The sequence below is a fragment of the Maniola jurtina genome, chromosome 2, assembly GCF_905333055.1.
Source record: "Maniola jurtina chromosome 2, ilManJurt1.1, whole genome shotgun sequence".
NCBI classification, from domain to species: domain Eukaryota; kingdom Metazoa; phylum Arthropoda; class Insecta; order Lepidoptera; family Nymphalidae; genus Maniola; species Maniola jurtina.
Window position 1 is genome coordinate 12,311,150 of NC_060030.1, and position 27,824 is coordinate 12,338,973.

Sequence of the window (27,824 nt, forward strand, 5' to 3'; positions counted from 1 at the left end):
TAATTTGCAATTTTATGATAAAATAAAAATACAAATACAAATAAACAATTTATTTCCTTTCCAAAAAAACCTCAAAACAAGATAAAACGTTCAAAAATCAAATTATAATCGAACCTATATTTTGAATATAATTATTACAGTAGATGTACGAGGACATCACATTGAAATGGAATTCAGCCAATCAAATAGGTACTAGATTCAAGAATCCTTCAGTCAACAACATCAGTTTTAATTTACCTGGATAGGTACCTACTTCCATTACGCACTTGCAGTCATTGATCAATATAAAACAATTTACATAACGTGTCTGCGTTATACGTATTCGCGGATCGTAATATTTTTCAAGTTGTTTCAGTGAATAAATCTTCAAATCACAATTAGCAACATGAATTTCAACCCAATCTCAATCAACATAAGCGTTGAACGCAAAAAATTTCAAATTCCATTGCACGATAATTTTGCACAAGCCAAAATCGGATTATCTCTCGTCCTGCGAAAGGACGAGTAATTCGTAGCAATTGAAGGCGAACGGTCGGCCGAATATGACGACGTGGCAGCGGTACGTGGGCGCGTGGACGGCGCCCACGAGATGCGAGCCGCGGTAGTGCACACGACCAACGTGCACGCCGTGGGCGATCCGGACAGCTCGCGCTCCCATCTTGCCCACACCGCCCACAGAGTCCGCGCCGGCCAGCGTAGATGCGCGGCACGCCACCCATGACACTTCTGCGTTGCACATCACCTAATAACGCAAAATAACGTTTATTAGTAACATCACCCTATACAAATGCTGACAGACACAAATACCTTTAAACTTTTCATTCGTGAACAGGAAGCTCACGTTTCGTCTTGCCACTCGTACGAATAATTATGTCCCTTACCGTTATTTTATATGAGGGTTTTTTTTAATCTTTATTTTTTTTGGGACTTTTGTCCGACACGGACACGCCAGCCCCATCGTAAACTAAATTACAATTACAATTATATTCTAAATAACATAGTGGAATGCAACAGATACAAGTGGAGAGATATTACTGCCTATGCAGAAATACATCAATAATAGACTTGAATCCTTCTGCTGTCGGTGTACTTAACAGTTATATGAAGGTGTGGGTAAAATTAGCAGGAGCTATTAAACCGTGCCTGTTAGCATATCAATAGGATTATAATATTAAACATTTAAATTCAAGTAGCGATCGTTTACCTGATATTTTGTGTAGTGGTGCACTGCGCCATCGCTGTACACTATGCAGCAATGCTTCGAGGGAAGTAGGGCTGCAGGTAGAACGTTGCACCTGCATAACAAGTCTTGATAAGTGAGACTACAGAGATAGAAAGTAGTTACTACACTAGCGGCACGCTATGATGGCCGGTTTGACACATTACAATAGTGATGTGGAATGTCAATTTATTCTCGAACAAAAAACAATTAAGTTTTGTTTTTGTACCTGATTAAATAGGTTTAATAAAACAAAAATGTATATGTTTATTTAATTTATTTGAACGAACTGAATATTTGAACGAAAATGAATATACATACTTTATATGCACACAAGAAACATATGAATACAAAAGATACCAAAAAAGGTGCCACAAAAGGCCATAATTAATCAGATTCGTCCATACTACTATTTTCACTGTCGTCACTGCTATCATCACATACATTAATAATTATATGTTCGTTTTCTATAATATTATCTATTTTCACATCTCTTTCATAATCTTCCCTTATTAATTTAACAGTTCTATTCACAACCTTTTCCCAGTCTCCTTTAGTCACATGTTCACAAGCTTCTTCTAATAATTTTAGCATTTTTTTTGTGGTAAATGGGGGTTCTGTATTGTGTCTTGCAGCATATCCCTTAATTTGAGCCCACACCAACTCAATCGCATTATACTCACAATGGTAAGGCGGTAACCGTATAACTCTGTGCCCATGTTCTAATGCTATTTCGTCAATGACGTATCGGATCTTGGTTGGTTTGTTTTCTTTTAAAAGACGTACTAATTCCGCTTTTAACATATTCATGTTTGCATCTACGCCATTTTTACGAAGCCATGCGACGATATCAGCTTTCTTTTGGGATTGGGCAGGTGGCTTGTCAATTTGCATCGAGTGGTATGGGGCGTTGTCCATAATTATAATAGATGGTTCAGGGAGGCTACACAACATTGAGGTAAACCATTCAGTAAACTTTTCTCCATTCATGTCTTCATGATAGTCTCCAGTGGTTTTTGACGCAAAAGCCATGAGAGAACCTTCGACAAACCCGTTGATGGTTCCGGCGTGACAAATTATAAGTCGCGATCCTTTTCCTACAGGAACTTTGGAAGTAGATGCTGCTGTGTCATCGTTCCAAGAACGGCCTACAGTATGGTTAGCATTAAGCCATGTTTCATCCAAGAACACAACATTTTGCCAATTTTTGATTTCTTTCACTTGCCGTAAAAAGTATACCTTGCCATCGCTATATCAAATCTTTCCATCAATATTTTGCGTTTGTTACATTTTTTGTATCGAAATCCAATGGTCTTCAAAATCTTCGTTAAAGAACTTTCCCCACCGAAGAATAATCCAGCTTCCTTCAGTGAATGCACCAACTTTTTTCTTGTTGGATACTCCTTCTGTAAATAGTAGCCGTAAACATGTCTTCGGATAGCATCGGCATCAAAGCTATCGATGCCTACGACTGGTTTTGCTCGTTTTCTCTTTTTTGGTGTGTGAAGTTTATTTTCTTCTGTGCCAGTCTCGCCATATTTTTTTTTAGTTATCCGTCTAACAGTTCGTTGTCCAATATTAAGCGCATCAGCTACGCGTTCAACCACTGACGTTATAGGTAAAATTGGCCCTCCATTTTGAGCTTCACGATCGAAATAGTTACGAAGGCGTATTACGAACTCACGTGTCTGACTATTTAGAACAGTTCTCTGCGTACGTTCGGTCATATCGACGAAATCCACAACAAAGGGCTTGAACAGAGTCCAAATTAACGAGCAAGGGTCAACAGTAATGCAGTATCAATATTTGAAATCCAAAGCCAGGTCAAAACTACATATATCACAATCGCATTGCACTGACAGTTTATACTTTTCGAAGCAACGTCAATTCGAAACTGCTTTGTTTTGCATTGAGCATTGACGCGAGTTTGCCGGAGGTAGTAGTTGTGCTAGCCAGCGATCCTATGTGACGATCGTATTAGATTCCATTTTTAAAAATTTATTGATATTTTTTTGCGATTTCAGAGGTTTGTCCACATAGTGAAAATTGTTCATATTCACAAGTACATTCACCCCTTAAATGGTGCAAACTGATTTTTCTACACTTGTATACATTTAAGAAATCAATTTAATAAATAAATTTTGAGTCCTAAACCTAAAACTACATTCGATAAAATTTATGAATCTCTGCACATCACTATCGTCAATAAAGTAATACAATTATTTCCTTCAAAGTCGTTATCAATTAATACGGAACTTCATGAGCGGACAAACGTCAAACCGGCCATCATAGCGTGCCGCTAGTTTAGACCAATCTATTGTCCTAAACTATAACCTCGAGCTCATGTTGAACAGATATTCTTCTTCGTGAGCTTTCGTTTGGCTTTTATCTTTTCTTCCATGATAAGTTGGAGCCCAGGTCTCAGGGCTTTTCCCTATGCAACTTTTGGGTCAATTAGTGGAATTTCCCATTAACTCTGCAACACTTTGATATTGCGCATACGATCTCTCCATGATATAGGTACCTATGCAGCATCCGCCTGTACCTACATCTTGCTTATCCCTTATATTAATATCCTCATGGATACCATTCCGCTCGGGCAGGTGCAGTGGTTGTCTGACCCTTACCGACTAAAACCCCTCTCTTTCGTCTCTTTCGTTGTTGCTGGACACAGGGACACAAACGTATTCAACTCAGATAACCACGCCCGCCAAGGCCGGCCCAGCTCTGGTACTAAAAGAGGTCCCCAACACAGTTTAAGGCTCACCGGAATCAAAAGCTTGCCTCCCAACTCAAGGACCTACTCTCCCGCGAGTAACAGGCTCCCCGCGTCTATTACCCGGAGGCCTTACTCAAGTGGGCAAGCGACTGACATGCGCAGCTCGCCTGCGCCCGATTCTCCTGTCTCAATCAACCCCATATAACACACGTGGTATGGATGGTTTACCTGTGCGTTGTTCTGGCAACCCAAGTGACTTCGCCCTCGTATGTGCCGGCAGCCACGGCACCGCCAGGCACTGCGCCGCAGGCGCTCACCACCCACACCGGCCCGGGCTGGCCCCACGACGCCGCTGGTATCCAATCTACAATTTACGAAAATTAAAAGCTTTGTAATATATTTGCCCGTAAAAATGCTTGAATTTCTGTCACTCGAACCTTAGACCTAGGTCTAAGAAAAGAAGATCAGAAGCCAGATAAGATAAAACATTTCTGCATTAATCTTCAGGAGGACCACAAAGATAAGGACACCGCAAAAATATGCAAAAATATTTAGTAAACAATCATCTCTAATTTACCTGATATGAGTGATTTGTACTTCTCTTCCCAGCATAACTTCAAGTGAGTGTCATATTTGTTCCAATCGTCTAAATACTCTTCCACTTTCTTTTTAAAATACTTCCATCGCCTATGTTTTATACAAAAAGGAGCTTGTTAATTTTATGTCGTTTGATTTTAGGTATCGAGCATTCATTTGATAATCCTGATATTTTTGTTCCTTTTTACAGGAAAATTTTGTAAAGATTGTAATAAAAAGAGAAAGCTGGTTTTAAAGCTATAAATATGCAATTTCTAGTTCATTTTTGTGGTTTCTTTGTTGTCGGAAAAACATTTTTTTCAAATTTATAATACAAAAAATACAAGTAATTTGCTTACAATTCATATGTTGGCATTTGAGAATCAGTTCCTTGTGTTATAGAATCAGTCTCCTTGATCTGGACAGATGAAAAAAAAATAACTTAAAGATTTTAATATTATTTCTAAATGAGTACGTACATTTTTAACAACACTTACGATTACAGTCAACCATCGTGTCCAGCGATTGAACATATCAATGATCTCCAACATTTCTTTTTGGCACTCTAAGTAAATTTCCGTTTTAACTGTAGCCCGAGTCGGAGAAACAATCTGATGGACATAAAAGAAAATTGAGCAAATAATGTTATTGATGGACGACCACGGCTTCCTCGAGCTACTTTTTGTCACTTCATCTACCTGTCCACGGCAAACGTATCCTAAGTCCCGAAACCTTTTAGTCCTCAAACACAACTCTCATCTTTATTCAGATACCTTGATTTTCTTCACTCCTATGCCTTTTAGGACTTAAAGAAGCAAATTCTTAAAAAGGCCTATTTAGAACAGTTGATATCAAAGCAGGATAGCAACTTAGTCCAGGGGCGGAATATGTTTCTCAAATTGTAATAGGTATACTATAATATCAAAAAAAAACTAAGGTCGTAAGGAATTTGTTTCTCCAAATGAAGGATTTTAATCTAAATATTTGAATGGAACATGGGTCAAAACATTGAAAAGCATTATTAATGGTGTTTCATCAAAGCAACGTCGAAAATGAAACGATAATCTGCTGATAGTGATTCAATCTAATTCCGACCTATGGAATAAAAATGTTTGGAATAGTATTTACTTTCTTATCTCTATATCTCAAAGCTAAGCGAAGTGACAATTGACGACTGAAGTTATTGTATTGCCTCCATTGAAGAGCTTCAGTAGCCACTCTTCTTTGGAAAGTCGTCCAAGATTCTCGTTCTAAAATTACATTTTTACACTGGTTAGTTGAAGTGTTTAACTTTAGTAATTTATCTACGTGTATTTCGCCTTTACCTGGTGATTTATTTCCACTCTGGCACTTATAGGTTACGGCTCGATTTATATTTTCCTGTATCCAAGCACGCCATGCTTGAACATTCCACATCAAACTTACCATCATTGCATGCCAGTCCGCCATTTGATCGGTTGTCACGATTGGTGCTCCTGCCATCATAAAACCATTTACATTTTTGTAGTGCAATACATAATTTGAAATGTAAACAGAAGTAAAGGAGCTATATAATTACGAGCAATATATCCACGCTTAACTGCAGACATTCTTCTAGGCAATGCTGCAGAGTCCATGGGTCTGCTAGACGTTGGCTGTTCCGCTGGTCTCATAATTTGAGTTTTCAATTGAGCAATCATTGTAGTTTGTGCTTGCCAAAACGCCTTAGCAGTATGAAGTGAGTCAGAATTTGTACTGGGAGGAGTGTAAAATGATGTAGGCGTCGATGTGTCGGTTTCTTGTTTTTGTTCTTCTGGTATTGGTGACGGCTCACGTTTATCAAAAGTTTGTTTTTCGGAAGAAGCAACAGCTTGCTTCACAGAATCTGAATTCAGTGGTGACGAGCACAAAGCGCTGGGAGAAAGTGGTGATAATACTTTTTCGGAATCTGCAGAGGATTGTAGTCTCTCTGAACTGGTAGCATAAGGATAGCGATGATGGTACGCGCTAGAATATAAAAGGTACGAAGGTGTTGTATTTCCTTTACATCCCTCGGTCGGGGTTTTTGCTGGGCATGGCTGCTTCGCTTGGCTTGAAAATTTCCCCGGTCTAGATGGGCAGGGTTTTAGAGCTATCTCGATACCTGTAGCATAGGCTCGAGAACAACTAGGACTAACGACTATTCGTTGGCTTGGCCCCGCGAGATCGGCCAGAGCTTGCGCAGATACGTGTCGCGAGCACGTGCAACACGGCCGAGCGACATGGCGCAAGATTTCGTCACACCAGAGCTCACATTGCACGAATACATTTTTCATGCACTTGCAAACTTGAATCACTCCTAAAAACAAAAAAATTAAATAAGTATCAACATCGAATTTCTACGTAAAAATTAAAACGTCTTATAAAAAAAATATTACTTGGTTGTAGGAAATGCACAGCGAGGTACAATGTAGCCTCCTCGATAACATCTGTAAAGTAAAATCGAAAGCAATGGAAAAGTATTGAGATGTTTTATATTCAAACATAACAATGGAAATTTTAACTCTAAGATTGTTACCATCCATAAGCGTCAAGTATTTATCAGGCGTACAAGAATACATTATATTCCGAAGTTTAATTTGTATTTTTCTTGCCACTACAGGATCAGCACTTAACACGCCTAACTGATCAGCGTTCTTTGTGCGTAACCTGAAAGTTAAGAAAAATATTTGAAAATATCAAACATTTTTCATTAATTTAACCGACTTCAAAAAAGGAAGAGGTTCTCAATTCGTCGGAATCTTTTTTTTTTACGAGTACATATATGTCGAATTTAACTTACATGTCAGCACCATCTAAATATGTTTTCCGAAGCGTGCCATGACGTAACAAAACGTTATGATCATGTCTATCCATGTTTTCTATCAGAACTTTAAGGGCCTCAGTTTTTATACCTACAAAAGTTTCTTTATATTAATCTCCATTCTCCGATATATATATTTGCATTATTACGTAAATCGAAAATGAGAAAATAATAGATAAAAAAATCAACAATTTACCTTGTAGTACAATATAAGATACAAGTAGCCTAGTCGATTGACTTATGACACCTGAAACAAATATTTAAGGAATTATTTTAATCGAAATGATGAATTACTAGCCGATGCCCGCGACTTCGCCCGCGTGGAAAAAGTAGCCTATGTGCTAATCCAGGATATTATCTATCTACATTCCAAATTTCAGCCAAATCCGTCCAGTAGTTTTTGCGTGAAGGAGTAACAAACATACACACACACACACACACACACACACACACACACATACAAACTTTCGCCTTTATAATATTAGTGTGATAAACAGCAATCATTAGCAAAATGAAATGAAAGATGAAGCAAAATATTTTTAATAGGCTTTTGTTACCAAAGATGAAACCAATAATGCCTTATTTCCAACAAAGAAATATTTTTTTGTAATATTTCCTAAGGAATTATTTTTCCTGTTATAAGCTGTGTGTGTTGTAAGCTGTGTGTGTGTTATAGCTGTTTAACTAGTTACAAGAATAAAGAACGATCGATTTCGATAGGTATTTATGTAGGTACCTACCATTCATAACAGATTTGCTATATCCCCTGGGAGCAACTGTGGACATAAGAGTTTTTAACTTGTTCTCAATTGCTGATTGCAAAGCAGAATCAGAATGTCCTATCTCATCTTGAAATGAAGTCAGGTGTCGAAGACTAAAATGAAAATGAGCAATTTATAGAAATATGCTAACGGATTATTACGAAACAAATAATATTTCATGCTCAGTTCGGGATCAGTTCAACTCTTGATCATGCTGGAACTTAATGACTGATTGATATGATGTTGCTGGGTTGCCGCTAGATCTACATTCCTGTACTAGTGTCCTGCTTGTAAGTTTATTAGTACATGTATAACAAGTGTAAATTAAAAATTTATAACACCCCCGACAAGTCAAGGTTACAGTAACTAGTCCAAAGTATCTGAGTTTTCCAAAACATCATTTTCAAATAAATAATCATGTATCTAGGCAACGTCGATCTTGACAGCTTGACAGCTTGATTTGTCAATTGACATAATATTATGACCTAACGGTTATCTAACCTTCTTTTCTACAAGAAAACTAGAAAAGAGCTGATAACTTTTAAACGGCTGAACCAATTTTTTTGGATTATAGCTAAGAACACTCTTGATTAAGCCACCTTTCAAACAAAAAAAAGTAAATTAAAATCGGTTCATTCGTTTAGGCGCTACGATGCCACAGACAGATACACAGATACACACGTCAAACTTATAACACCCCTCTTTTTGGGTCGGGGGTTAATAACACCCCTCTTTTTGGGTCGGGGGTTAAAAAAAATGTGACAACTGCGTTACGTTAATTAGCTAAATTATGGAAATGTTACAGGACGTTTATCCTTTCTATTCTTTACTAAATATCCAGAATTATCTCAACGCTCGTACAACGTGGTTTACCCGGTGTCTTGCGGTGAAGAAGGGACAAGAGCGATATGCTCCTGAGCACAAATCTTAAGACTAAAGTGAAATGATATTTTAACCATAATATCAGTTTGGATCATCAGCCAATCCAGTCTTTCATACACTGGACGTCTGTCCACCAACAACCGTGGATTAACCTAATGCTAAACTAAATATGATTTACAACAGATTCTAAACTTACTATGCTGCAGAATCCTTAAAGGATTTTGGAATGTCACCTTCTATTAAGAGATTGTCACCTGCTGCTTCCATTTCATTGAGTAATGTAACATACGCTTCAATTTGCTCATCTGGAATAGAATGGATATGTACATATTTTGGTGATATAAAAAAACCGTAATGTAACATACTACTACTGAAACTATTTTATTAGCGCCTGCCATCATATCTACCTGGTTTCGTAACGTAAGCCGATAAATAATCTGCTGCATCTTTGATGTGATCTGTAGTGGAAAAGAAAAATTAATATGTTAGGATAGCACATCAAAAACTATGAAATGAAGGTACAGTTTATTTTATCAGTTCAGTTATACTTAACTTTCATAGCTGCAGTCAGTTTCCGAGCCATAGACCGACACCGTATCATGTCTTCTAACTTCTTTATTAGGCTGTAAGCTACTTGTGAACACGGTTCTGCTACTTCCAGTGAATTCGTCTTTTTTAGTCTGTTTCAACAAACGATTATGATAATAAGCAGACCTGGCAGTCGTCAAATTCAGTTGCGGGTTGCCTCTAATTGGCTTGAACAGTGGAATCGAGTTGTGTGAAATTGTATTTTCAAGCACACATCTCAAGCATACAGTTAGTTCTTACCGCAAACTTTGACGCTTGTGGAAAATAATTTTTGTTCTAGTCATCTGAGCCAACGTGGGTCCCTCAAAATTGCTAAACTACTAATTGGCGTCGTCCATCAATTTCGCGGATATGACGAACAAAATTACGCGAGGAAAAAATGAAGTGCGATAAAGTTATCGAGTTTGGTATCAATCAATAAAAGAACTCATTCCGAAAATACGTAATATGGCGGTTTTTAGGTTTTTAAGTGAAATAAGTAGTTGGATTTTAGTTTTTGAATACCTTTGAGCTGCAAAGAAATATGTCTCCGCAGCCCCATCCACTTCTATGAGGATCTCGTTGCCTCGCTTCTGCATTTCGGAAATCAGAGCGGTCCGAACAAGCTCCTTGTAATCTACATACAAAATGTTTTAATTAAGTACAAAGGTGTGGCTTATTCAATTGTAATTTGTACCTACACAATCTCTAAACTAAAAGTATAAGTCTGATTACTATGTCATCCGTTCAAAATGTTCCCTTCGGAAAAGGACAGCACTACTTTTTAGGTTAGCGTATACAACTGAATAGTTAAAATCACTCCAAATGCAAGATCAAGACTTACTTTTGGATACAAAATATTCCGAAAGAATCCTTGCAGACTCTATTATAACATCTGCAAATTAAAAAAGGGTTAGTTTATAAATTAAGAGATACGAGTATATCAATTTAGGTTTAAAGATTTAGATTTTAATTTTCCTGCTGCCGTAGCCTGTCCGTTACAATTTTACAGTATTTATGATATATTGTGCTTTTATTAGACCTACTAGTTACGATGGATAAAATTCCAAACAAACTTATTCTGTAGATTTGGGTACGATATGAATCAATCACTTCTGTTAAAATTTTATAAATTGAACGCGGAATCAAAAAGGAATATTTAATTATTACTTTACCTTGCATTGTATCAATCATTTCAGGAGGAGTTACTTTGCTAACAAGCGCGCTAAGTTTTCTTTCGAACTTCTTATGAAGGCGCTCTGTATCTCCAGATTCTTTAACACTCTTGTCCACTTTCATGGGTGGTCTCATTGAAAGCCTGCGATATATTAATGTAGGCGTATACAGCAATGACAGATTTAAAATTTAGACGCTTCATTAGTATATGGTGCTTTATCGAGGCTGCAGTTTACTTCACACTAATATTATAAAGGCGAAAGTTTGTATGTGTGTGTGTGTGTGTGTGTGTGTGTGTATGTTTGTTACTCCTTCACGCAAAAACTACTGGACGGATTTGGCTGAAATTTGAAATGGAGATAGATAATATCCTGGATTAGCACATAGGCTACTTTTAACCCCGGAAAATCAAAGAGTTCCCACGGGATTTCGAAAAACCTAAATCCACGCGGGCGAAGTCGCGGGCATCGGCTAGTCGAAAATAAAATCGTTCGAACCGAACGTTTAGCATTTGCATCGGAAAATCATTCATTAATATAATATTTAATGAAAATGAAAAAGAATAAAAATGTAGAGTTTGCTTTGCGCTTATGGTGTGCCCAGTAGGTATGCACCAATAGGTAAGCATCAGAATTTAAGAAAGAGAGCATATAAAATGTCGTTTATTACGTTACCATTCAGAAGCCTGCGCGTGAGTCAATTCCGTTTGCGGTTGCTTATAAAATATTTCGCCGCCACGCGCACGCAATTGTCTGTGCAGAATCTGCAACGCTTGTTCACGCTCAGGATCAAAATCTAGTAATATGTGGACGGTTACTATTTGCATAATATTCTAATCAAAATCAAAATCTTCGAATTATTCATACCTTGTCCTTGACCACCTGAAAAAAAAAATCGACTGTAAAAGTTTGAACGTGTACACAGCCACATGCCGTACGTATCTACCTACATACTCGTAAATGTACGTGGCCGGCGCTGGGCAGGCATTTCGACTTATGTGGATTTTCAAACAAACATGAAAGGATTTTGGCGCAGTTTGGGAACAGAGTTTACAGATTTGCCAGCACTTGCCCAATTTTGGATTACGAAGTTGGAAATGTTTTAGTTACCGGCACGTCGAAGTCGTCTTTCTTCTTCTTCTCGAGCTTGCCTTCTCATCTCTGCTTCTTCTTCTTCTGGTGTTCTTCTTCTACCACCGGTAGTTGTAGAGCCAGGACCAGCGGCAACTCCAAACCCTGAGGCACTAGCAGCTGCCGACCCAAGAGCACCAGCAGCTGCAGGGCCAAGGGCACCAGCAGTTGCAGACCCAGGGGCACCAGCAGCTGCAGACCCAAAAGCACCAGTAGCTGCAGGACCAAGGCCACCGGCAGTTGCAGACCCAGGTGTACTGGCAGCGACCTGTGCCGCGGCCCGATGTCGTTCAGTATCTCGTGCAGATGCAGCAACGCGCGAGTCGCTGGTACTAGTCCCAGCAGCTCCACTGGCACCTACTTCACTGCCTTCAGCAAATCCAAGTCCTGCCCCTGGTGCAGTTCTGTAAATAATATCCATGGCATTCAACTTTTTATTTTAGTGGGTATCCACAATATCCGCGAACTGGAAGCGATCTGCGCTCCTGAATTCCTGAATGGGTGGATAATGGATATATGCCGAAACTCTAAAACAGAAGGAATATTTTTGATGTTCGTTGACACTGCGAAATGACCGGGTCCGTATTGAGGAGCGCGGAAAGTTAACGAAGCGGATAGTGGATACCCAGATTATTAATATAAACAATATTAAACTTTCTCAACATCATTGATTACCGTGCATCCGCTTTGGTTTCCTTCCCACCTGGACCTCCAAAAGCACTTGCATCTAAACCACCTAAATGAAAATAACAATTTATTAAATTCTAAAATATTTATCTACTTGAAATAAGAACTAATTTCAAAGCTTCAGTTACATAAATAAAAAACTAATTTCATATGAATTTTTTGAGGTTGACTGAGGAGCTACCAAGTTTGGAATAAAGGTCCTTACGATCAATAATTTGAAAGAACTGTACTATTCCCCAAATTAGGCGGCCCATTATTATTAAATTATTTATTGTTTTCTGTTGCAAATTGCATCGATCAAGCACCATAAATGAAGCGTCAACATTCATCGTCTTCCACTAGCAATGATTCACTCCAGATGGACCATCTATTCCGTCTGAAGTTATCATCAATCTATACTACTAATAAATAAAATTGGAGTGTCTGTCTGTAATTTCGAAATAACTACCTCATATTAAGCTCATATGGTTATTTGAACGATACCATAACTGAATCACACGTTTTTAAAATTTTTGTCTGTCTGTCTGTCTGTCTGTCTGTCTGTTTGAAAAAGCTAATCTTGGGAACGGCTGAACCGATTTTGACGGGATTTTCACAGACAAGTAGAGGATTGGCCAGGGAGTAACATAGGCTACATTTTTAACCGACTTTCAAAAAGGGAGTTGTGTTTTTCTACCTATGTACACCGAAATCTCCGAGATTTCTGAACCGATTTGCGTAATTTTTTTTAATCCCACGGGAAAGTTCCCACAGGATTTCAGACCCCAAATCCACGCGGGCGAAGCTGCGGGCATCAGCTAGTCAGTTATATATTTACGCACTTGCCTTCTTTTGTTGCCACTCCAGCAATGTATGCCGCTGCCAATCTGGAGGTATCTGTAAATTAGGTAACTTACTAGGTACACAATTTTTCGTAAGCCGATTTTAAGTGCCTTTTATAAAAATAATAATGATGGTACCTGCTAAATGTCGCTTAGCCATTTCGGAAGCTCCAGATGTTCGTATATTATTTAAATTTTCTTCAACTTTGTCTAATAATACAGGTGAAGGATGCTGCCCCCCAAAATGTGGGGCTTTTTCTAACCTAATAAAAGAATAAATATACAATGCTACCTAATTCACTGTTCAATTTTATATTTAAATCATATAATCATCATTAAAAAAATTAAACTAGGTATTTACATTTGTGCTGCTTGTGCGTAAGTTTTTGAGAACTTTCCAACAGTCAAAAAATCCTTATCCTTTTCCGCGGCCATTCCATCGTGTAAAACCTGCATGGCCGCTCCTAGAATTTTCAATAGTTTATTATTCATAAGTACCTATTTTAATAAAATTATCGCTTTACAGTATACATAGAATCACTCACCTCTTCCTTTTATTATGTCAGTTAAATAAGCCGCTCCTTCATTTACTGAGTCTACAACACAAGAAATTAAAATAGTTGCATCACTCGGTGTCGACTGTCGGTATAAAATTTATAAGGAATTCACATGAATTCTCGTTATTATGAATGAATGTGAATTTTGTCATTTTTAGGGTTCCGTACCTCCAAAGGAAAAAAGGAACCCAATATAGATCATTTTGTTGTCTGTCTGTCTATCTATCTATCTGTCCGTATCAAAAACCTATAGGTTACTTCACGTTGACCCAGAGTCATAGAAGGCACAGGTAGGTAGGTCTTAAATAGCACAAGTAAAGGGAAAAATCAGAAACTGAATTTGTGTACATCACAAAAAATCAAAATTATTATTTTTTGCATGATGGTACGGAACCCTACGTTTGTGGGTCCGAGCCCGACTTGCAATCGATCGTTTTTTAACTTTAAATTCAAATGATTCACTTATTGATGGCCTTAACTACGTCGTAGGTACCTTTAAGTAAGTCCTGTAGCTTCTTTTCAGGTATTACACTATTAAGTTTTTCCGCCATTTGCTGTTTTGCCTTTGGGTCTTGTGATGGTATAACCCCAACAGGTGCTTGCATTATTCTGTAGATTTTTTTAATAAGCTTCAACTAGGCATTAATCTCATTAATTTTATTTTGAATTATATAATTTAACAGAATACTAACTCTTCTCCAGCTTCAGTGTATGTTATTTTGTAAATACCATCTTGACCTAAAATTTCATCCCCTTTCCGTGCCATCAAATCCGCTAATACCCTACGTTTTTCTGTATTACCTGAAGAAGAAGGATTACTTGAATACTTGTAGTATATGACTGTAGGTAAATATAAAAATTTCTAATGTTAGTAATTCTTACTCTCTGGGAACGGGGCTGCCAGAAATTTGGCAGATTCGTCTACAACGCCTGTAAAATAATACATTTTTAGTTAAATATTTGTGCTATCCGCAATATTATTACGTCAGATTAGGAACTCCTTTACCTGGAACTTGCTTAGCGTGCTCGGCTGGTCCTGGTTTCTTTTCAGTTAGACTGATAAGCTTTTCTCTTATAGATTCGTAAGTCCCCTTGTCTACCTTTTCAGCAGTTAAACTATCTGCGTTTTCAAGCCTATATTGATTTTAAGAGATATTTAGCAATCGTGTGTAAGTTCGCAAAGATCACCCTTTGGAAAACATGAAGGTGAAGGTCCTATTCAAACTCTATTATTAAGGAGATTTTTTTTCAAAGTCTGATGACATATAAAATAATTTACCGTCTAGCCCCATCCATATAACTTTGCTGATACCCTTGTATCTGACCAAGAGGTGCATCGCCTTCTTCCTTCATTATGTTTACTAAATGCTGCAAAGCTTCACCTAAAAATATGTTTTTAATTGTCAGCACTTATCTGCTTTCTTTACATTTACCCAAGTTGTACTTTGTAATTTACCTTTTTCATAGCCAATTTTAGCTAAGTGTTTAGAAGCATCATCCATCGTTACTGAAATGCAATTCATAATATATTTTTTTAGAAAATTCTTTTCCTTACAGTTAAAATATTTTTTTAAATTTTTGTGTATTTATTCAAAGTTACTTTTATTGGATTAGTAAATTGAAAAATTAAAATCACCTTTCAAATCGCCGGTTAAGGTCGGTGATAATCTGGTGCGCACTCCGCGATGCATTTCTGATATAATATCACGCTGTAGATTCTCAGCCTTGGGATTCGATTCCAGCGGGCCAGAATATTTTAATCTAATAAATGCTTAAGTATATTAATTCATAGGATTCTAAAATAATGGTTCATTTAGAAAGATTCAAACCGTGTCAACAAAGGATTGTTCATATAATATTATGGATTCTACATCGATGTGTCCAACGGACCAGCGAAGCATTATGAAAAATTTAAAATAGCTGTAAACAAATCACTTACACTTCACCGGCATCTGCATAAGTTTGACCATATGCTTTGTACTTAAAAAGTGGTCTACGTCCCAATGAAGTTAAAACTGCTGCTAAGAAATTCAGTGGATATCGCTTACCACCAATGCCACCTGTATAATTATTAGCACTGTTACATTTTTGTAATTTTTTTATTAAAATGGCAAAAATAAACCTAATGTAAACTTACTTAAATAAAAATAAAAATATAATAACACAAATGAAAATAATTAGACGTGTTAATAAGAACTCACTTCTTAAAGCAAATGGTTGAGATAGATATCTTGATACATCTTGGATTAAAGCTGAAATGTAAAATATTCTAAGTAGTACTTAATTTTTTTCTAAATACAACTACATTTTATTTTTAAGTATCAAAGCCAAGTAAGAAAAAGCACTATCATCATCAGAATGAATATTATATATATATATATATATATCTATTAGTATAAGTTACATCAAGACCCAAAGATCAAAACCTTTCATAGACAGTCCCAACGTAGGTGGCGTCTGATTTTGCATATCTCTATTTAAATTACTTTTTGCTTCATCTGCGATATCTTTAATTGGCGCAAAAGGCACAAGAAGAGGAGCAGCTTCAATCCTAAAAAACTCACCACGTATATTTCTATACAATTACTAAATAAGTAGGGAAGAGATTGTGTATAAGTTGCTTACTCAGCTGCGCCGGTTCCGTAATTCATTTTAAAATTGTCTCTTTTACATAATTCATTATTCGGTTTGCTCTTCATCATCTTCAGTAGAGCTCGTAATGATTTATCTTTAAAAAAAGAATTTTAATAGTTATTGCATATTAACCACTTACCTACATATTAACTTTTGACCTTATTGAAGCAAGGAAAGGAAATGATTACCTCTGTCCCTCACAAATGCAGATAAGTAATTTGCGCATCTATTAATAACCTCTGAAAAACAATAAACACCATTAGGAAAATTTCAAATGCGGTTCTTTTTAATTGATTCAGCATTATAAACATACCATTCATATCGTTTGCAAGTGATTTAGGTGTAGCAAGGTCGACAGCTAGATGCAATGCATTGACAAAAGTACGAGACGTTTCAGGGTCTGGCGTGACCCCACTAAAACCGGGCGCTGACTTTAATCTGCGATAAAACAATTTTTTAATTTGTAGAGAGTTTTTAGAGAGTAAAATTCATTCATTTTTAAATATTGGATAGAATCAGGCGTTACTTTGCGGAAGTTCATGTTTAGCAAGAAACAGTTAAAAACTATTTTGCTATAATCCGCCAACAGAAAAAATCTGTATGGTCAAACATGCAGTTACAAGCTAAGCACCGCTTACCTTCCCAACCAAGCAATATAGCCAAGTAGCACACAAGACTTTTCCACTACTCTCGACGCACGTTTCGCCCCGACACCGGAGCATCCTCAGGAGATTTCGACTTTACAATGCTGTATTGTCAAGTCTTGTGTGGTGGTGCATGTGAGTGGTGGTGGCAGTGCTTGCTTGGGAACTTGGCTTTATTGCTTGGTTGGGGAGGTAAGCGGTGCTTAGCTTGTAACTGCATGTTTGACCATACAGATTTTTTCTGTTGGCGGATTATAGCAAAATAATTTTTAACTGTTTCTTGCTCATTCATTTTTGTTGAATGAATATTCTTTTATTGTATGTACACTACAAAATTAGTATGTACAGAAAAAACAGTTACAAAGCACAACAGAATATAGGCAGGTAGGTACAATTTGGCAGCCTTATCGCTTCCTAGCGATCTCTTCCAGGCAACCAAAATGGTGCAAAGAACACAGCTATAGATATTAGTGGTAGGTGGTTCAAGTAAACATATATTAACATTTGTTCTTTTTCTATTTAGTATTAATTATTTATTGGAATCCGCATTTTTATTTTTAGTTTTTTATCCATTTTCATCATAATCAGCTTCTAAATCTAGCTCTAGCGTTTATTGAACTTATGAATTACTTTACTCTTTTTTCTTTAGCTTACACATAGGCAGTAGCAAATTTTGAAGCAACTGGAGGATACTGTGGTGTGAATGGATCCGCCCCACGTTTTTCCAATTCCTTTATCAGAAGATCAAATGCCGGACCACGTTCGACTATAAATAACAACAAACTTATAAGTTTTGTCTCAGAAGGATGCCTTCAGCACACGCATTTGCACGCGATAGCCACACGATTAATGTTCATGGTGTAAGAAATACCGCGTGCAAATGTGTCGATGTGCCAAAGGCGTTAGTACCAAATACCAATGCCAAAAATACTTACTCTGGTCAATAGCAGCTTGCGATAAATACTTTGAACTTAAATCGACGGTATCTGTAAAATAAATTAAAATAATAATTTCATAAACTTTAAGTACCTATTACCCAAGTGAAAATAATGACTTGTAGGAATAATGATTAATGAATATTAATTGAATAAGATAAAGAAAAGGAATCTTACCTGCCATTTCCGATTTTAATTCAGCGGGAGTTTGCGTTTGAACCAAATTCATTAGTTTAGAATAGATTTCTTGAGACAAATTGGGGTCGTCATGATCGCTGTCCAGACCTCTAGCTTTTTCTAATCTATAAATTATAAGTGACATCAAGACATTAAATTTAGTTTTGGGTTTATCTGCTTCGATAGGTATAGTCAATTTTTTTGCTGCTCTTATAAGTGTAGAACCTGCTTTCCGAGCCCCGTAGAGCCATAGTTTGGCCTACGTGATCTTATATATTTCGAATTTTTCACATTATAATCACTTTCAAATCAAATATCTTACTGATTTCCTGCGCTAGTGTAAGTTTTGTTTACTTTTCCTTTGGTAAACAGCTGTTGGTTGCCTTTGGTATGCATAGCCTTTACTAACAATTTGAATGCCGGTCCTTTATCTTCTGCAATGATCAGGTAGGAAGATGATGTATTTTATATAAAAGATCTGCTTTGTTTTGCTTTCTGAAGTCACCGTGGGAATGTACTTACTATTAAATTCAGCATTCTGTGCTAGATAATTTGAGCAGATTTCAATCACATCTAAAACAAAAAGAGTTAAATCTTACACATACGACATTAATATTCTTCTAGATATCCTCAGACTACTTAAGACGCACAGACGTAATCATGCGGTTCATTTCTTTATGTTGTTATAATATAAGAGTTTGATTCCATTCGTTAAATCATGAACCTCAATGAAATATGAATTTAAAGGTGTTCTGTTATTATTGCTTCACCAATGTGACACTAGGCCGTTTAACTTACTACATGAACTGGTAAAACATTACCTTCCATAGAACGAGCAATATGATTTGGTGTATCGGGTTTAGCTGTGGCGTCCAAATCGTTTTTGATCTGGTTTGCTAATGTTGCGTTATATTCAGTCGCCTCAAAATCTGGCGCTTGTTTTAATCTAGAAAGACGATTTATCTAATAATAGACTGCTTCCTCAAGTTTCAATTCACATAATTTAAAAAACTTATCAAAGTTATAACCTAATGTATTAGAATTATTATAGTGTGCTGTCATTTATACTATATAATTATCGTTATTGGCAATATCAAAATTATTAGAAACTTACTCATTAGCCGCCTCAGTGTATGTTTGATTGAATTTCCCATGAGAAAGTAACTGTTCATCACCCTTTTTATTCATAGACTCGGTCAAAATCATAAACGCTTCTAACATTTCACCTGCCAATGAATTCTAAAGTTAAAAATCAACAAAATTTGAACAAACTGGTGAAAACGAGGATAAAATATACATGCATACTAAAAAATCGGCAAGTAAAATACATAAAACAAATAAACTTTATAAAGTAGATCTACCTTATGTGTTTAAAATAATTATTACTGAAACTAATTTAGAAACATACCAGTAAACTTTAAGTACGCTGATTTAGCTGCAAAGAACGTAAAATGAAGTTAATAAATTGATCATTGAAAAAAATTGACACATGAATTAGCAATTTTTTCTACACTAAAAGCATAATGAAAACAACTACGCACGTCCTTTGAGAAGACCACCCTGAAACATTAACATCTTTGTAATTTCCATGATAATTAAATCTTAATACGTGAGCTGGTACATTTAATACTTAAAAGGATAATGAAATCAATATCACACACATCGATTCAACAAGTAAATAGGCTCATGTGGGAACCTATAATACGAAGGAATTTTCGACCAACGCACATAATATATCATTGAAAAATATACCTAATAATATGTTGAACATGCAACGCAGAATCCTAACGTTGGTTTTCGTTGTACCGATGTGTATGTTCCACATGTGTGATAATTGATAATAGACAGAAGCGAATAATGAAGGAAATATTTAAAATGAATATGCATTCTAAAACGTTAAAACCATCCTTCACTGTCCACTTCAATACAAATGAACACGATAAAAGAAGTCTTGAAATTGTTTTGGAAAATGAAGAATGATTTTAATTTCAGCCCAGAAAATAAAGCGTCTAAAAACTATATAATGCACACTTAATGTAAAATAGGAAAAACTAAATAATTTTAAAGCTATTGGTAGTAAATGATAATGGAATTATGGCATATTTATTTTATTTTTTTACGTTTGTTGTTTTTCATTTAAGTTGGTAACTAAGGTTATGGTAAGTTAATCTAATAAAGTTTTCTAATAAAGGCAAAATTTTCTGAGCAATTTTTCTAATAAGGAATAACCATAACGTTTACCTTGGACGTGTTCATTTGCATTTTAAAATAGAGATGGGCTTAATAAATTACAATTCCATCAACAATTTAAAATTTTACTATTTTTTTAGCTTCTTTATCTCTAAATCTACATTCGTTATACATATTGTTAAATTCTGTGTCAATTTCAAACATTTGGTCCGAATATTTCAAGTTGGCGCAGTCGGTTCTGGTTTTGTTTTAATTTCTGCTAGAACTATTTCAAAAGCTTTGTTCGGCGAGGATTTCTCGTAGCATATTTCATCCTATTTAGTTTTAATAATGGTATTAGAAAATTTTAAGAGCTAACAAACATAAAGCCTACAAATTATTATTTAAACTTACATCGCCCATCATGTTAAGGAATTCATCAGCAAATCCGGCGTCACCTCTCTCATCGGCTCCCATAATATCTGCAACAATAATATTTCTTCGCATCACTACACTCACAATTTATTACAAGAGTATTTTTAACCCCCGACCCAAAAAGAGGGGTGTTATAAGTTTGACGTGTGTATCTGTGTATCTGTGTGTCTGTGTATCTGTGTATCTGTGTATCTGTGTGTCTGTGTATCTGTGTATCTGTGTATCTGTCTGTGGCATCGTAGCGCCTAAACGAATGAACCGATTTTAATTTAGTTTTTTTTGTTGGAAAGGTGGCTTGATCGAGAGTGTTCTTAGCTATAATCTAAAAAAATTGGTTCAGCCGTTTAAGAGTTATCAGCTCTTTTCTAGTTTTCTTGTAGAAAAGAAGGTTAGATAACCGTTAGTTTCATAATATTATGTCAATAGACAAATGTCAAGCCGTCAAGATGGACGTTGCCTAAATACATAATTATTTATTTTGAAAATTATGTTTTGGAAAACTCAAATACTTTGGATCGTCGGGGCATTCGTCGGGGGTAAAGGCACCTGGCTTGGTATTATTATCAACCCTCGTGGGATCAGAACGTACTCAAATAATTTCCCTGCAGTAAATAACACACTAAACTTTAGAAAGACATACCTAATTAGCAGTTTCGGCTTTGTCGTCAATCTCTATCAGGTTTTACCTATATGATGTTTTGTCGCTGACTTCTCAATCTCAATGAGGGATACGACGCATTATGAAGCCAAAGCTGCCGATTGTCTTTTTCTAAAGCTCGGTGTGTAATATGTTGGGTACTAGGTATATGATGCTATTAAATACAATTTATAAATAAGTAAAGTAACAACTTAATAATTATAAATTAACATTAATATTTATCATCGTCAAAAAGCCCACCCCTGGTTGCCCCTGGACCAAAAGTGTCCATCAAGCTGGCAGTAAAGTAGCTATTGTAGTAATGGTAATTATGTTTTCTACCCAAGTTCAAATACCAAGTGGCTGAACTCACTTAATCTTTTTGTAAGGTGGTACTTGATGGCTTGGGCGTATTAGCGGGTGTTTCGGCGGGGGTAGAGCCAGGAGTAGCGGCCGGGGTGTCCGTGGGCGTACCGGCGGCTGACGACATAGTTCCCGTTGACGCACTAGCGTCTACTTCGGACTTGTTCTCGTCAGCAATGCCTTGTTCCACTTCTGCTTGGAACATGTTACCAAGAAAAACGTACTACCTTCAATCTTGAACAACCGTGCGCGACTGTTGAAATTTCCCCTATTAAGGCCCAAACTCACAACCGGTACAATGGCATCATGAATTTACGCGAAATCGCAAGGCGGTTTTACGCATTGCGATTTTAAGTTTGGGCCCTTGCGATTAAGTCAATGTAATGGCTCTAACACCAAGCTGTTAGATCTTCTACACTCTGCAGTGCCCGGCAGGAAATATTGTAGGTACATCAAAACTTTAGAAAGAGAAGATTTCGGCTTCGTAAAGTGTTGTGTCACTCATAAACATGTGACGTTTCGTCGGTCTAAACAACAGAGACAACGCTCTACGAAATCGTTATCTCTTTCTAAAGTACGATGTACAATATTTCCTGCCGGGCATTGTACTATTGAACAATTTTATTTTAGCAAGACACTAAGAGTATACTCAAATTCAGTCAATGAGCGAGTTAGATGATGGCAATTTTGTGTGATTAAATCACATCGCGATCAGTGCAGCTCGGTCTTTCGTCCAGGGGTTTGAATTTGTCAGCAATTGTTCCATCGAATTCATTTGAATTTAATAAATATTATCATTATTTATCTCAGCTGATGCCAAAGAGACTAACAAAAACTAAATAAAGTTTGGAACAATTGACACAATTTCAAACGTTTCTTACCTTATAGTTCAATGCTTTTCAGAAATGAAGATTTATCCCGATGAAATTGCTGCCAATTGTTCCCCTTTAATAAAAAAATCTCAAAAACAATCCACACAATTTATTGTGATTTAGCTTACCGTCGTCCTCATCGAAGTCCATCATCAGCATCCGATCGTCACTCTCTGCAAGGATTTCATCAATCCAAACAGCTACCTAAAATAAACACACCACAATTTCAGGGCTATAAAGTTTTATCTTCGGCTTGATCATCACATTTCAATTTTCATCAGGTGAGATTGTGGTGAGCATAAAAAAAATTATCAAGAATTCCTTAGCACTACATACTACATACTTCTTACTATTGTGATCACCACTATATTTTTTAAAGAATATTAGCCATGCTCATCATCTATACTAATAAATAAAATTGGAGTGTTTGTCTGTAATTTCGAAATAACTACCACATATTAAGGTCATATGGTTATTTGAACGATACTATAACTGAATCACACGTTTTTAAAATTTTTGTCTGTCTGTCTGTCTGTTTGAAAAGGCTAATCTTGGGAACGGCTGAACCGATTTTGACGGGATTTTCACAGACAAGTAGAGAATTGACCAGGGAGTAACATAGGCTACTTTTTTAACGGACTTTCAAAAAGGGAGTTGTGTTTTTCTACCTATGTACACCGAAATCTCCGAGATTTCTGAACCGATTTGCGTTATTTCTTTTTTAATCGATAGAGGAACTTTGCGACATTGTTTCATAAAAAAGAGTCCAACTCCTCAATCCTGATGCTGCAGGGGATCTGACCAATCCACGCGGGCGAAGCTGCGGGCATCAGCTAGTAACTAATAATCTCCTAAAGCTTGTGCCAGGAATGGGTACGACAATAGTGCAATGGGTGGGGTTTGAACCGCCGACCTTTCGGAATTCAGTCCGCTCCTTAACCGTTGAGCTATCGAGGCTCTGATCTTACTATCTTGTCTCGTCAATCGCGGTACAGCAAAACTTTCGTGACTGGAATTAGTATAGCCTCCTCAGGGTATACCGCTACCATAACAATAGTCACCTACACCTTTTTAGTGTTTAGTAAAATACTTACTTTGTCTGACATCTCCATCATAAACTTCGCTTTAGGATGCGTGCAGCATCTCGAGGGCGGTCTCATGTGCGCATACCCACAAATATCTTCCAGGATAATATTTGACAAACGCAGCATCCTGTGCAAATGTGTAAACAAAATGGACGATAGGTTTTGCAATTTCGTTGCAGTCACTGCTAACTACCGGATAGCGCAATACTGCTTGCATAACAAATATAATATTATAATTCTTTATTACTGCAACAGTCATTCAATACTCATAATATTAATGGCATGAATTGATTTAGTACCTATCGTATAAGAGACCCCTTGTTTTGAGCAAATACCTACTAAGGTAGGTATAACAAAAAACAGCTTTCGCAAACCATAACAACCGTTAAAGACGAATTAAATTGTTATTAAAACGTTGCTTCACCAAAGCGTCGTTGGCACTGTTACACTCTCATCGCAGCCCTTAAAGCCTTCGACCCTGCGCCAAAGGTGTCTCTGGTTGTCATATAAGATGAGAGTGAGGGAATAGAGAGTGCATCTTTGATTCAGCCACTTGATCTCCAGTATAGCGCCTAGTCTCAATTCTAATTGGCCGCCATGACCAAAATTCGTTCAGGAGAACAATAATAATATATTCGGAGTGTAAGTTAGGTTTAAAGCATATTCACGACACTGCGGCAGGGCCAATGTAGGAGGCAGCTACATTGGAGCAATCTAGGGTGGCCCCTAGTACACATGGTTCCGCCGCTCAGTGCGTGCGCGGCTGATATAGGACGACCTGGAATGACTTACACACGAGATATTTAGGAGACAATCTAGGATTCTCAAAACTTTTTCACCCTAAATCGGCTCTGCCGCAGTTTCGTAAGTACGTCTCTTAAAAATAGTAGTTAGGTACATAGTTAATAATAATCTACCCGTCGGACAAAGCGTAGGCTCCAGGTCTCGAAAGCCGCTGTTGGATGCCTCGAGCAAAAGCAACTGTGGCATTTCGCGCCCAGGTGAATCTTTTGTCGCCATACAACTCCAACATATCCTTCTTTATATGGTTCACTCCACGTATACTGAAAAGCTTTGGTTATAAGTTCTGAGTGAGCGGATACCTTACTTACAAATCCTAGTAACAAAATAGGTAACTTACGCAGCAACCTTTTTCTTTGTCTTCCGGAGATTAACAAAGTATTCGTATGCTTGATCAGGTTTGAAAGGTTCGTCAGCGTCCAACATAGCACGCAATCGAGCAATCTACAAAATGAAATTATTTCGTGACTTCGCCCGCGTGGATTTAGGCTTTTCGAAATCCCGTGGGAACTCTTTGATTTTCCGGGATAAAAAGTAGCCTATGTGCTAATCCAGGATATAATCTATCTCCATACCAAATTTCAACCAAATCCGTCAAGTAGTTTTTGCGTGAAAGAATAACAAACACACACACACACACACATACCCATAAACTTTCGCCTTTATAATATTAGAGTGGAATGGTACAGATTTTCAGGTATCCAAATACATAACTTAGGAGGTTACCTTTTTACCAATAAATAAATATTACGCGATAGGGCCGTTTTCTTTTTCGAAAATCAAGTGGAAAAAAAATTCAAAGAATGAATCGAGCTGTAACAATGAAGTGAACGCACACCACACATTCTTCTCTACACATCTTCGAACATCTCTGTCGGAAAGACAGCCTATGGCTGCGATATATAGAGAGTTGTGCCACGTGTGTCAAACCCACCAATAAGATCGATTGATTTTAATAGCATAGTATAGCTTAGGTTTAGTGGCAAAGGCCGCAAAGGGTTCATCGAAGCTTTTTTTCACACCTAGATGAAGCTAGTTGAAGCTAGGGATGCGAGCTAAGAACACGAGCTAGCCAAGGATGTGAGGTAGGCATATGCGAGTGGTGTAGCTATGGAAAGTACATGGAGCACAGCCAGACTGTGTACCTACCTATCTACCTACTTTAGCTCCTGTCTTGCATCTTCCTCGCGCAAAGCGCATCTTCATAGTAGGGTAAATCTTACCCGCTCGGCTACACTACTTAATTTGGTGGAAACGGACACACAGTATCGTAGTTTATCGCAATCATCGCACATCTTTGGTAGAAAAGCAACCGTGTCAGTGACAACTATAATACAGATTCTTGCGTGGTAGTGGTAGGTAATAGGTAGTAGGGTTTTCGGTATGCTAACCGTTTCCGCTGGCAAAAAATTAGCACGCTCTCGCCAGAGATAAATAATAGTCCGACGCGGAGGCTTGGCCATGCGCTCCAAGCGGTCTGTCAGGACCGCGCCGTGGCGCCGCAAGCATCTCGCATGCGCTCGCATGGCGCGCTTACTCATCTTCACGTCCATGGCCTTCGGACCTCTGCAGACAAAACCATAAGGATCGCACAAAGACAAACACCCACCCTATTCAAATTCCAAGAGTTGCGGTTTTGCGACTCCCGCTAATATTTCAGTTGCAACTTATAGAAAGGTAACTAAGTAGTATTGAAGAGGATCCACTCCTGGGAGTGCAGTGGCTCGGAAGCTGCATGGATAAAATTTCTTTTTAATCTGATATTTTGAGGGGCTTTTATGTACTTAGGCTTTAGATATGCCAGTCCTATCGAATAAATGAAGTTGAGCGGCTCGTTTCGCACCGCGCGAACTGAATAACAATTTCAACTTGATCCAGTGACTCATTTTTTCGCCCCCAATTTTAATTTATAGTGTACCATACTAATTTATATACCTAGGTTTTGCTGGTTTGGGCGGTTTCCGCACAGACATCTTCGGCGTGGATTTGTATTGGACTCGTAGATCGCGGCCTGCTATGATGGTGTCAGCGACGGATGGCGGGGCTGGCTCTGTCGCGTACGGCGGGTACGGAGGAAACCCGCCAGGGCGCGCTGGGGTTGCTGTGTCATGAACAATTATTATTCTTATTATCATTTGCTGAATTAATTTAATCTGAGTGGTAGATATTTTTTTACCCAGCTAAAAGAAAGCTTTGGCAGTAGATATAGGTACGAGTATGTCCTCTTATCTGCAATCATGCTTAAAAAAGCAATAATGAGATCTAGGTTGAAGTGTGCTTGCCTGGAAAATATTCACTATTGATTTGAAGGTATTTAGGTTATTCTACATCTTAGCAGTTCGTACCAGAAACATTGAGCGAAAACGTTTCGTTCGAGTAGATTTTATTTCGACCACGTGAGATCATGATTTTTTGCTGTTCTGTGGTAGAATAGTGAAGGAGGAACAAGGTTGTTGTCCAAATATATCAGATAAAAGACCGATAGGCAGGCGACGATGCACTTGCCTTGTACCACAATATCCATTCGAGAAATGAGCACATCCTAATTTGACAAATGAACTTAATTTCATAGCTGAACTAGATGGCACTAGTAGAAATCTGAATGGCGCTTGTCTTTCATACCTTTTGAAACTGTAAATAGTCCTCATAAATAATCAATTTATTAGATAGATAGATAGATAGCTTACCTAGTTATCTACTATTTAAGATTATTAATTTGAATACCTTCCCTAGTTCAGAAGCTGATTATTGATTAGTTTACCTTCCCCTGGATCAGAAGATGATTATTGATTGATTTTATTTATTTTGCTCTGGTTTAGGAGCTGAGTATTGATAAGTTAAGGTTACCTTACCTAAGGGTACCTTCCACTGGTTCTGAAGTTGATTATTATTTTACCTTCCCCCGGTTCAAAAGCAGGCATCTCGCTCGGAGCATAATCCGTGGTGTTTCCCGAAGTGGTGCCAGGATCAGCCATATTATTTGTTTATTAGACGTAGACAAATTACTTCGAAACAGTCCTATAATTGATTAAAAACCAAACATTGCAGGTTATTGTTTCCTTTTAATTTGTTTCAATTTATTGTGCATCCAGTTTGCATTTCAAAGATTGACATTAAAAATAAAAGAGAGTCTATGACAGAATCTCGACAGAATAT

General features: G+C 37.3%; 1 protein-coding gene across 3 annotated transcripts; it reads right to left on the reverse strand.

Annotated features, from left to right (window-relative positions):
- Positions 1-38: 38 nt before the first annotated feature.
- LOC123878114 lies at positions 39-27,820 on the reverse strand. 3 transcript variants are annotated; one of them, XM_045925191.1, is made up of 58 exons: positions 27,565-27,820; positions 26,604-26,769; positions 26,060-26,234; positions 25,009-25,112; positions 24,785-24,931; positions 23,877-23,994; positions 22,911-22,986; positions 20,890-20,957; positions 19,848-19,866; positions 19,715-19,741; positions 19,421-19,532; positions 19,128-19,252; positions 18,829-18,879; positions 18,629-18,740; positions 18,307-18,431; positions 18,130-18,180; positions 17,849-17,960; positions 16,864-16,988; positions 16,739-16,789; positions 16,542-16,644; positions 16,343-16,467; positions 16,118-16,168; positions 15,856-15,976; positions 15,553-15,677; positions 15,373-15,423; positions 15,196-15,298; positions 14,923-15,050; positions 14,799-14,846; positions 14,609-14,717; positions 14,410-14,525; positions 13,905-13,955; positions 13,721-13,823; positions 13,498-13,622; positions 13,364-13,414; positions 12,527-12,587; positions 11,831-12,255; positions 11,588-11,602; positions 11,396-11,516; positions 10,721-10,863; positions 10,390-10,440; positions 10,071-10,182; positions 9,531-9,658; positions 9,386-9,436; positions 9,175-9,283; positions 8,076-8,209; positions 7,532-7,582; positions 7,315-7,426; positions 7,051-7,181; positions 6,911-6,961; positions 6,073-6,831; positions 5,840-5,989; positions 5,643-5,764; positions 5,012-5,125; positions 4,874-4,932; positions 4,516-4,625; positions 4,167-4,302; positions 1,205-1,295; positions 39-742 (listed from the first exon to the last, which is right to left on the reverse strand). In XM_045925191.1, the coding sequence occupies exons 1-58, from the start codon at positions 27,641-27,643 to the stop codon at positions 479-481; spliced, it is 6,753 nt and encodes a 2,250-aa protein (XP_045781147.1). In that variant the 5' UTR covers positions 27,644-27,820; the 3' UTR covers positions 39-478. The 3 variants fall into 3 exon arrangements, with proteins under 3 accessions (XP_045781147.1, XP_045781154.1, XP_045781159.1); XM_045925198.1 differs by lacking the exon at positions 5,643-5,764 and having other exon boundaries at positions 5,940-5,989; XM_045925203.1 differs by lacking the exons at positions 22,911-22,986; positions 23,877-23,994; positions 24,785-24,931; ... (2 more) ...; positions 26,604-26,769; positions 27,565-27,820 and adding an exon at positions 21,921-21,983.
- Between the last annotated feature and the right edge of the window lie 4 nt (positions 27,821-27,824).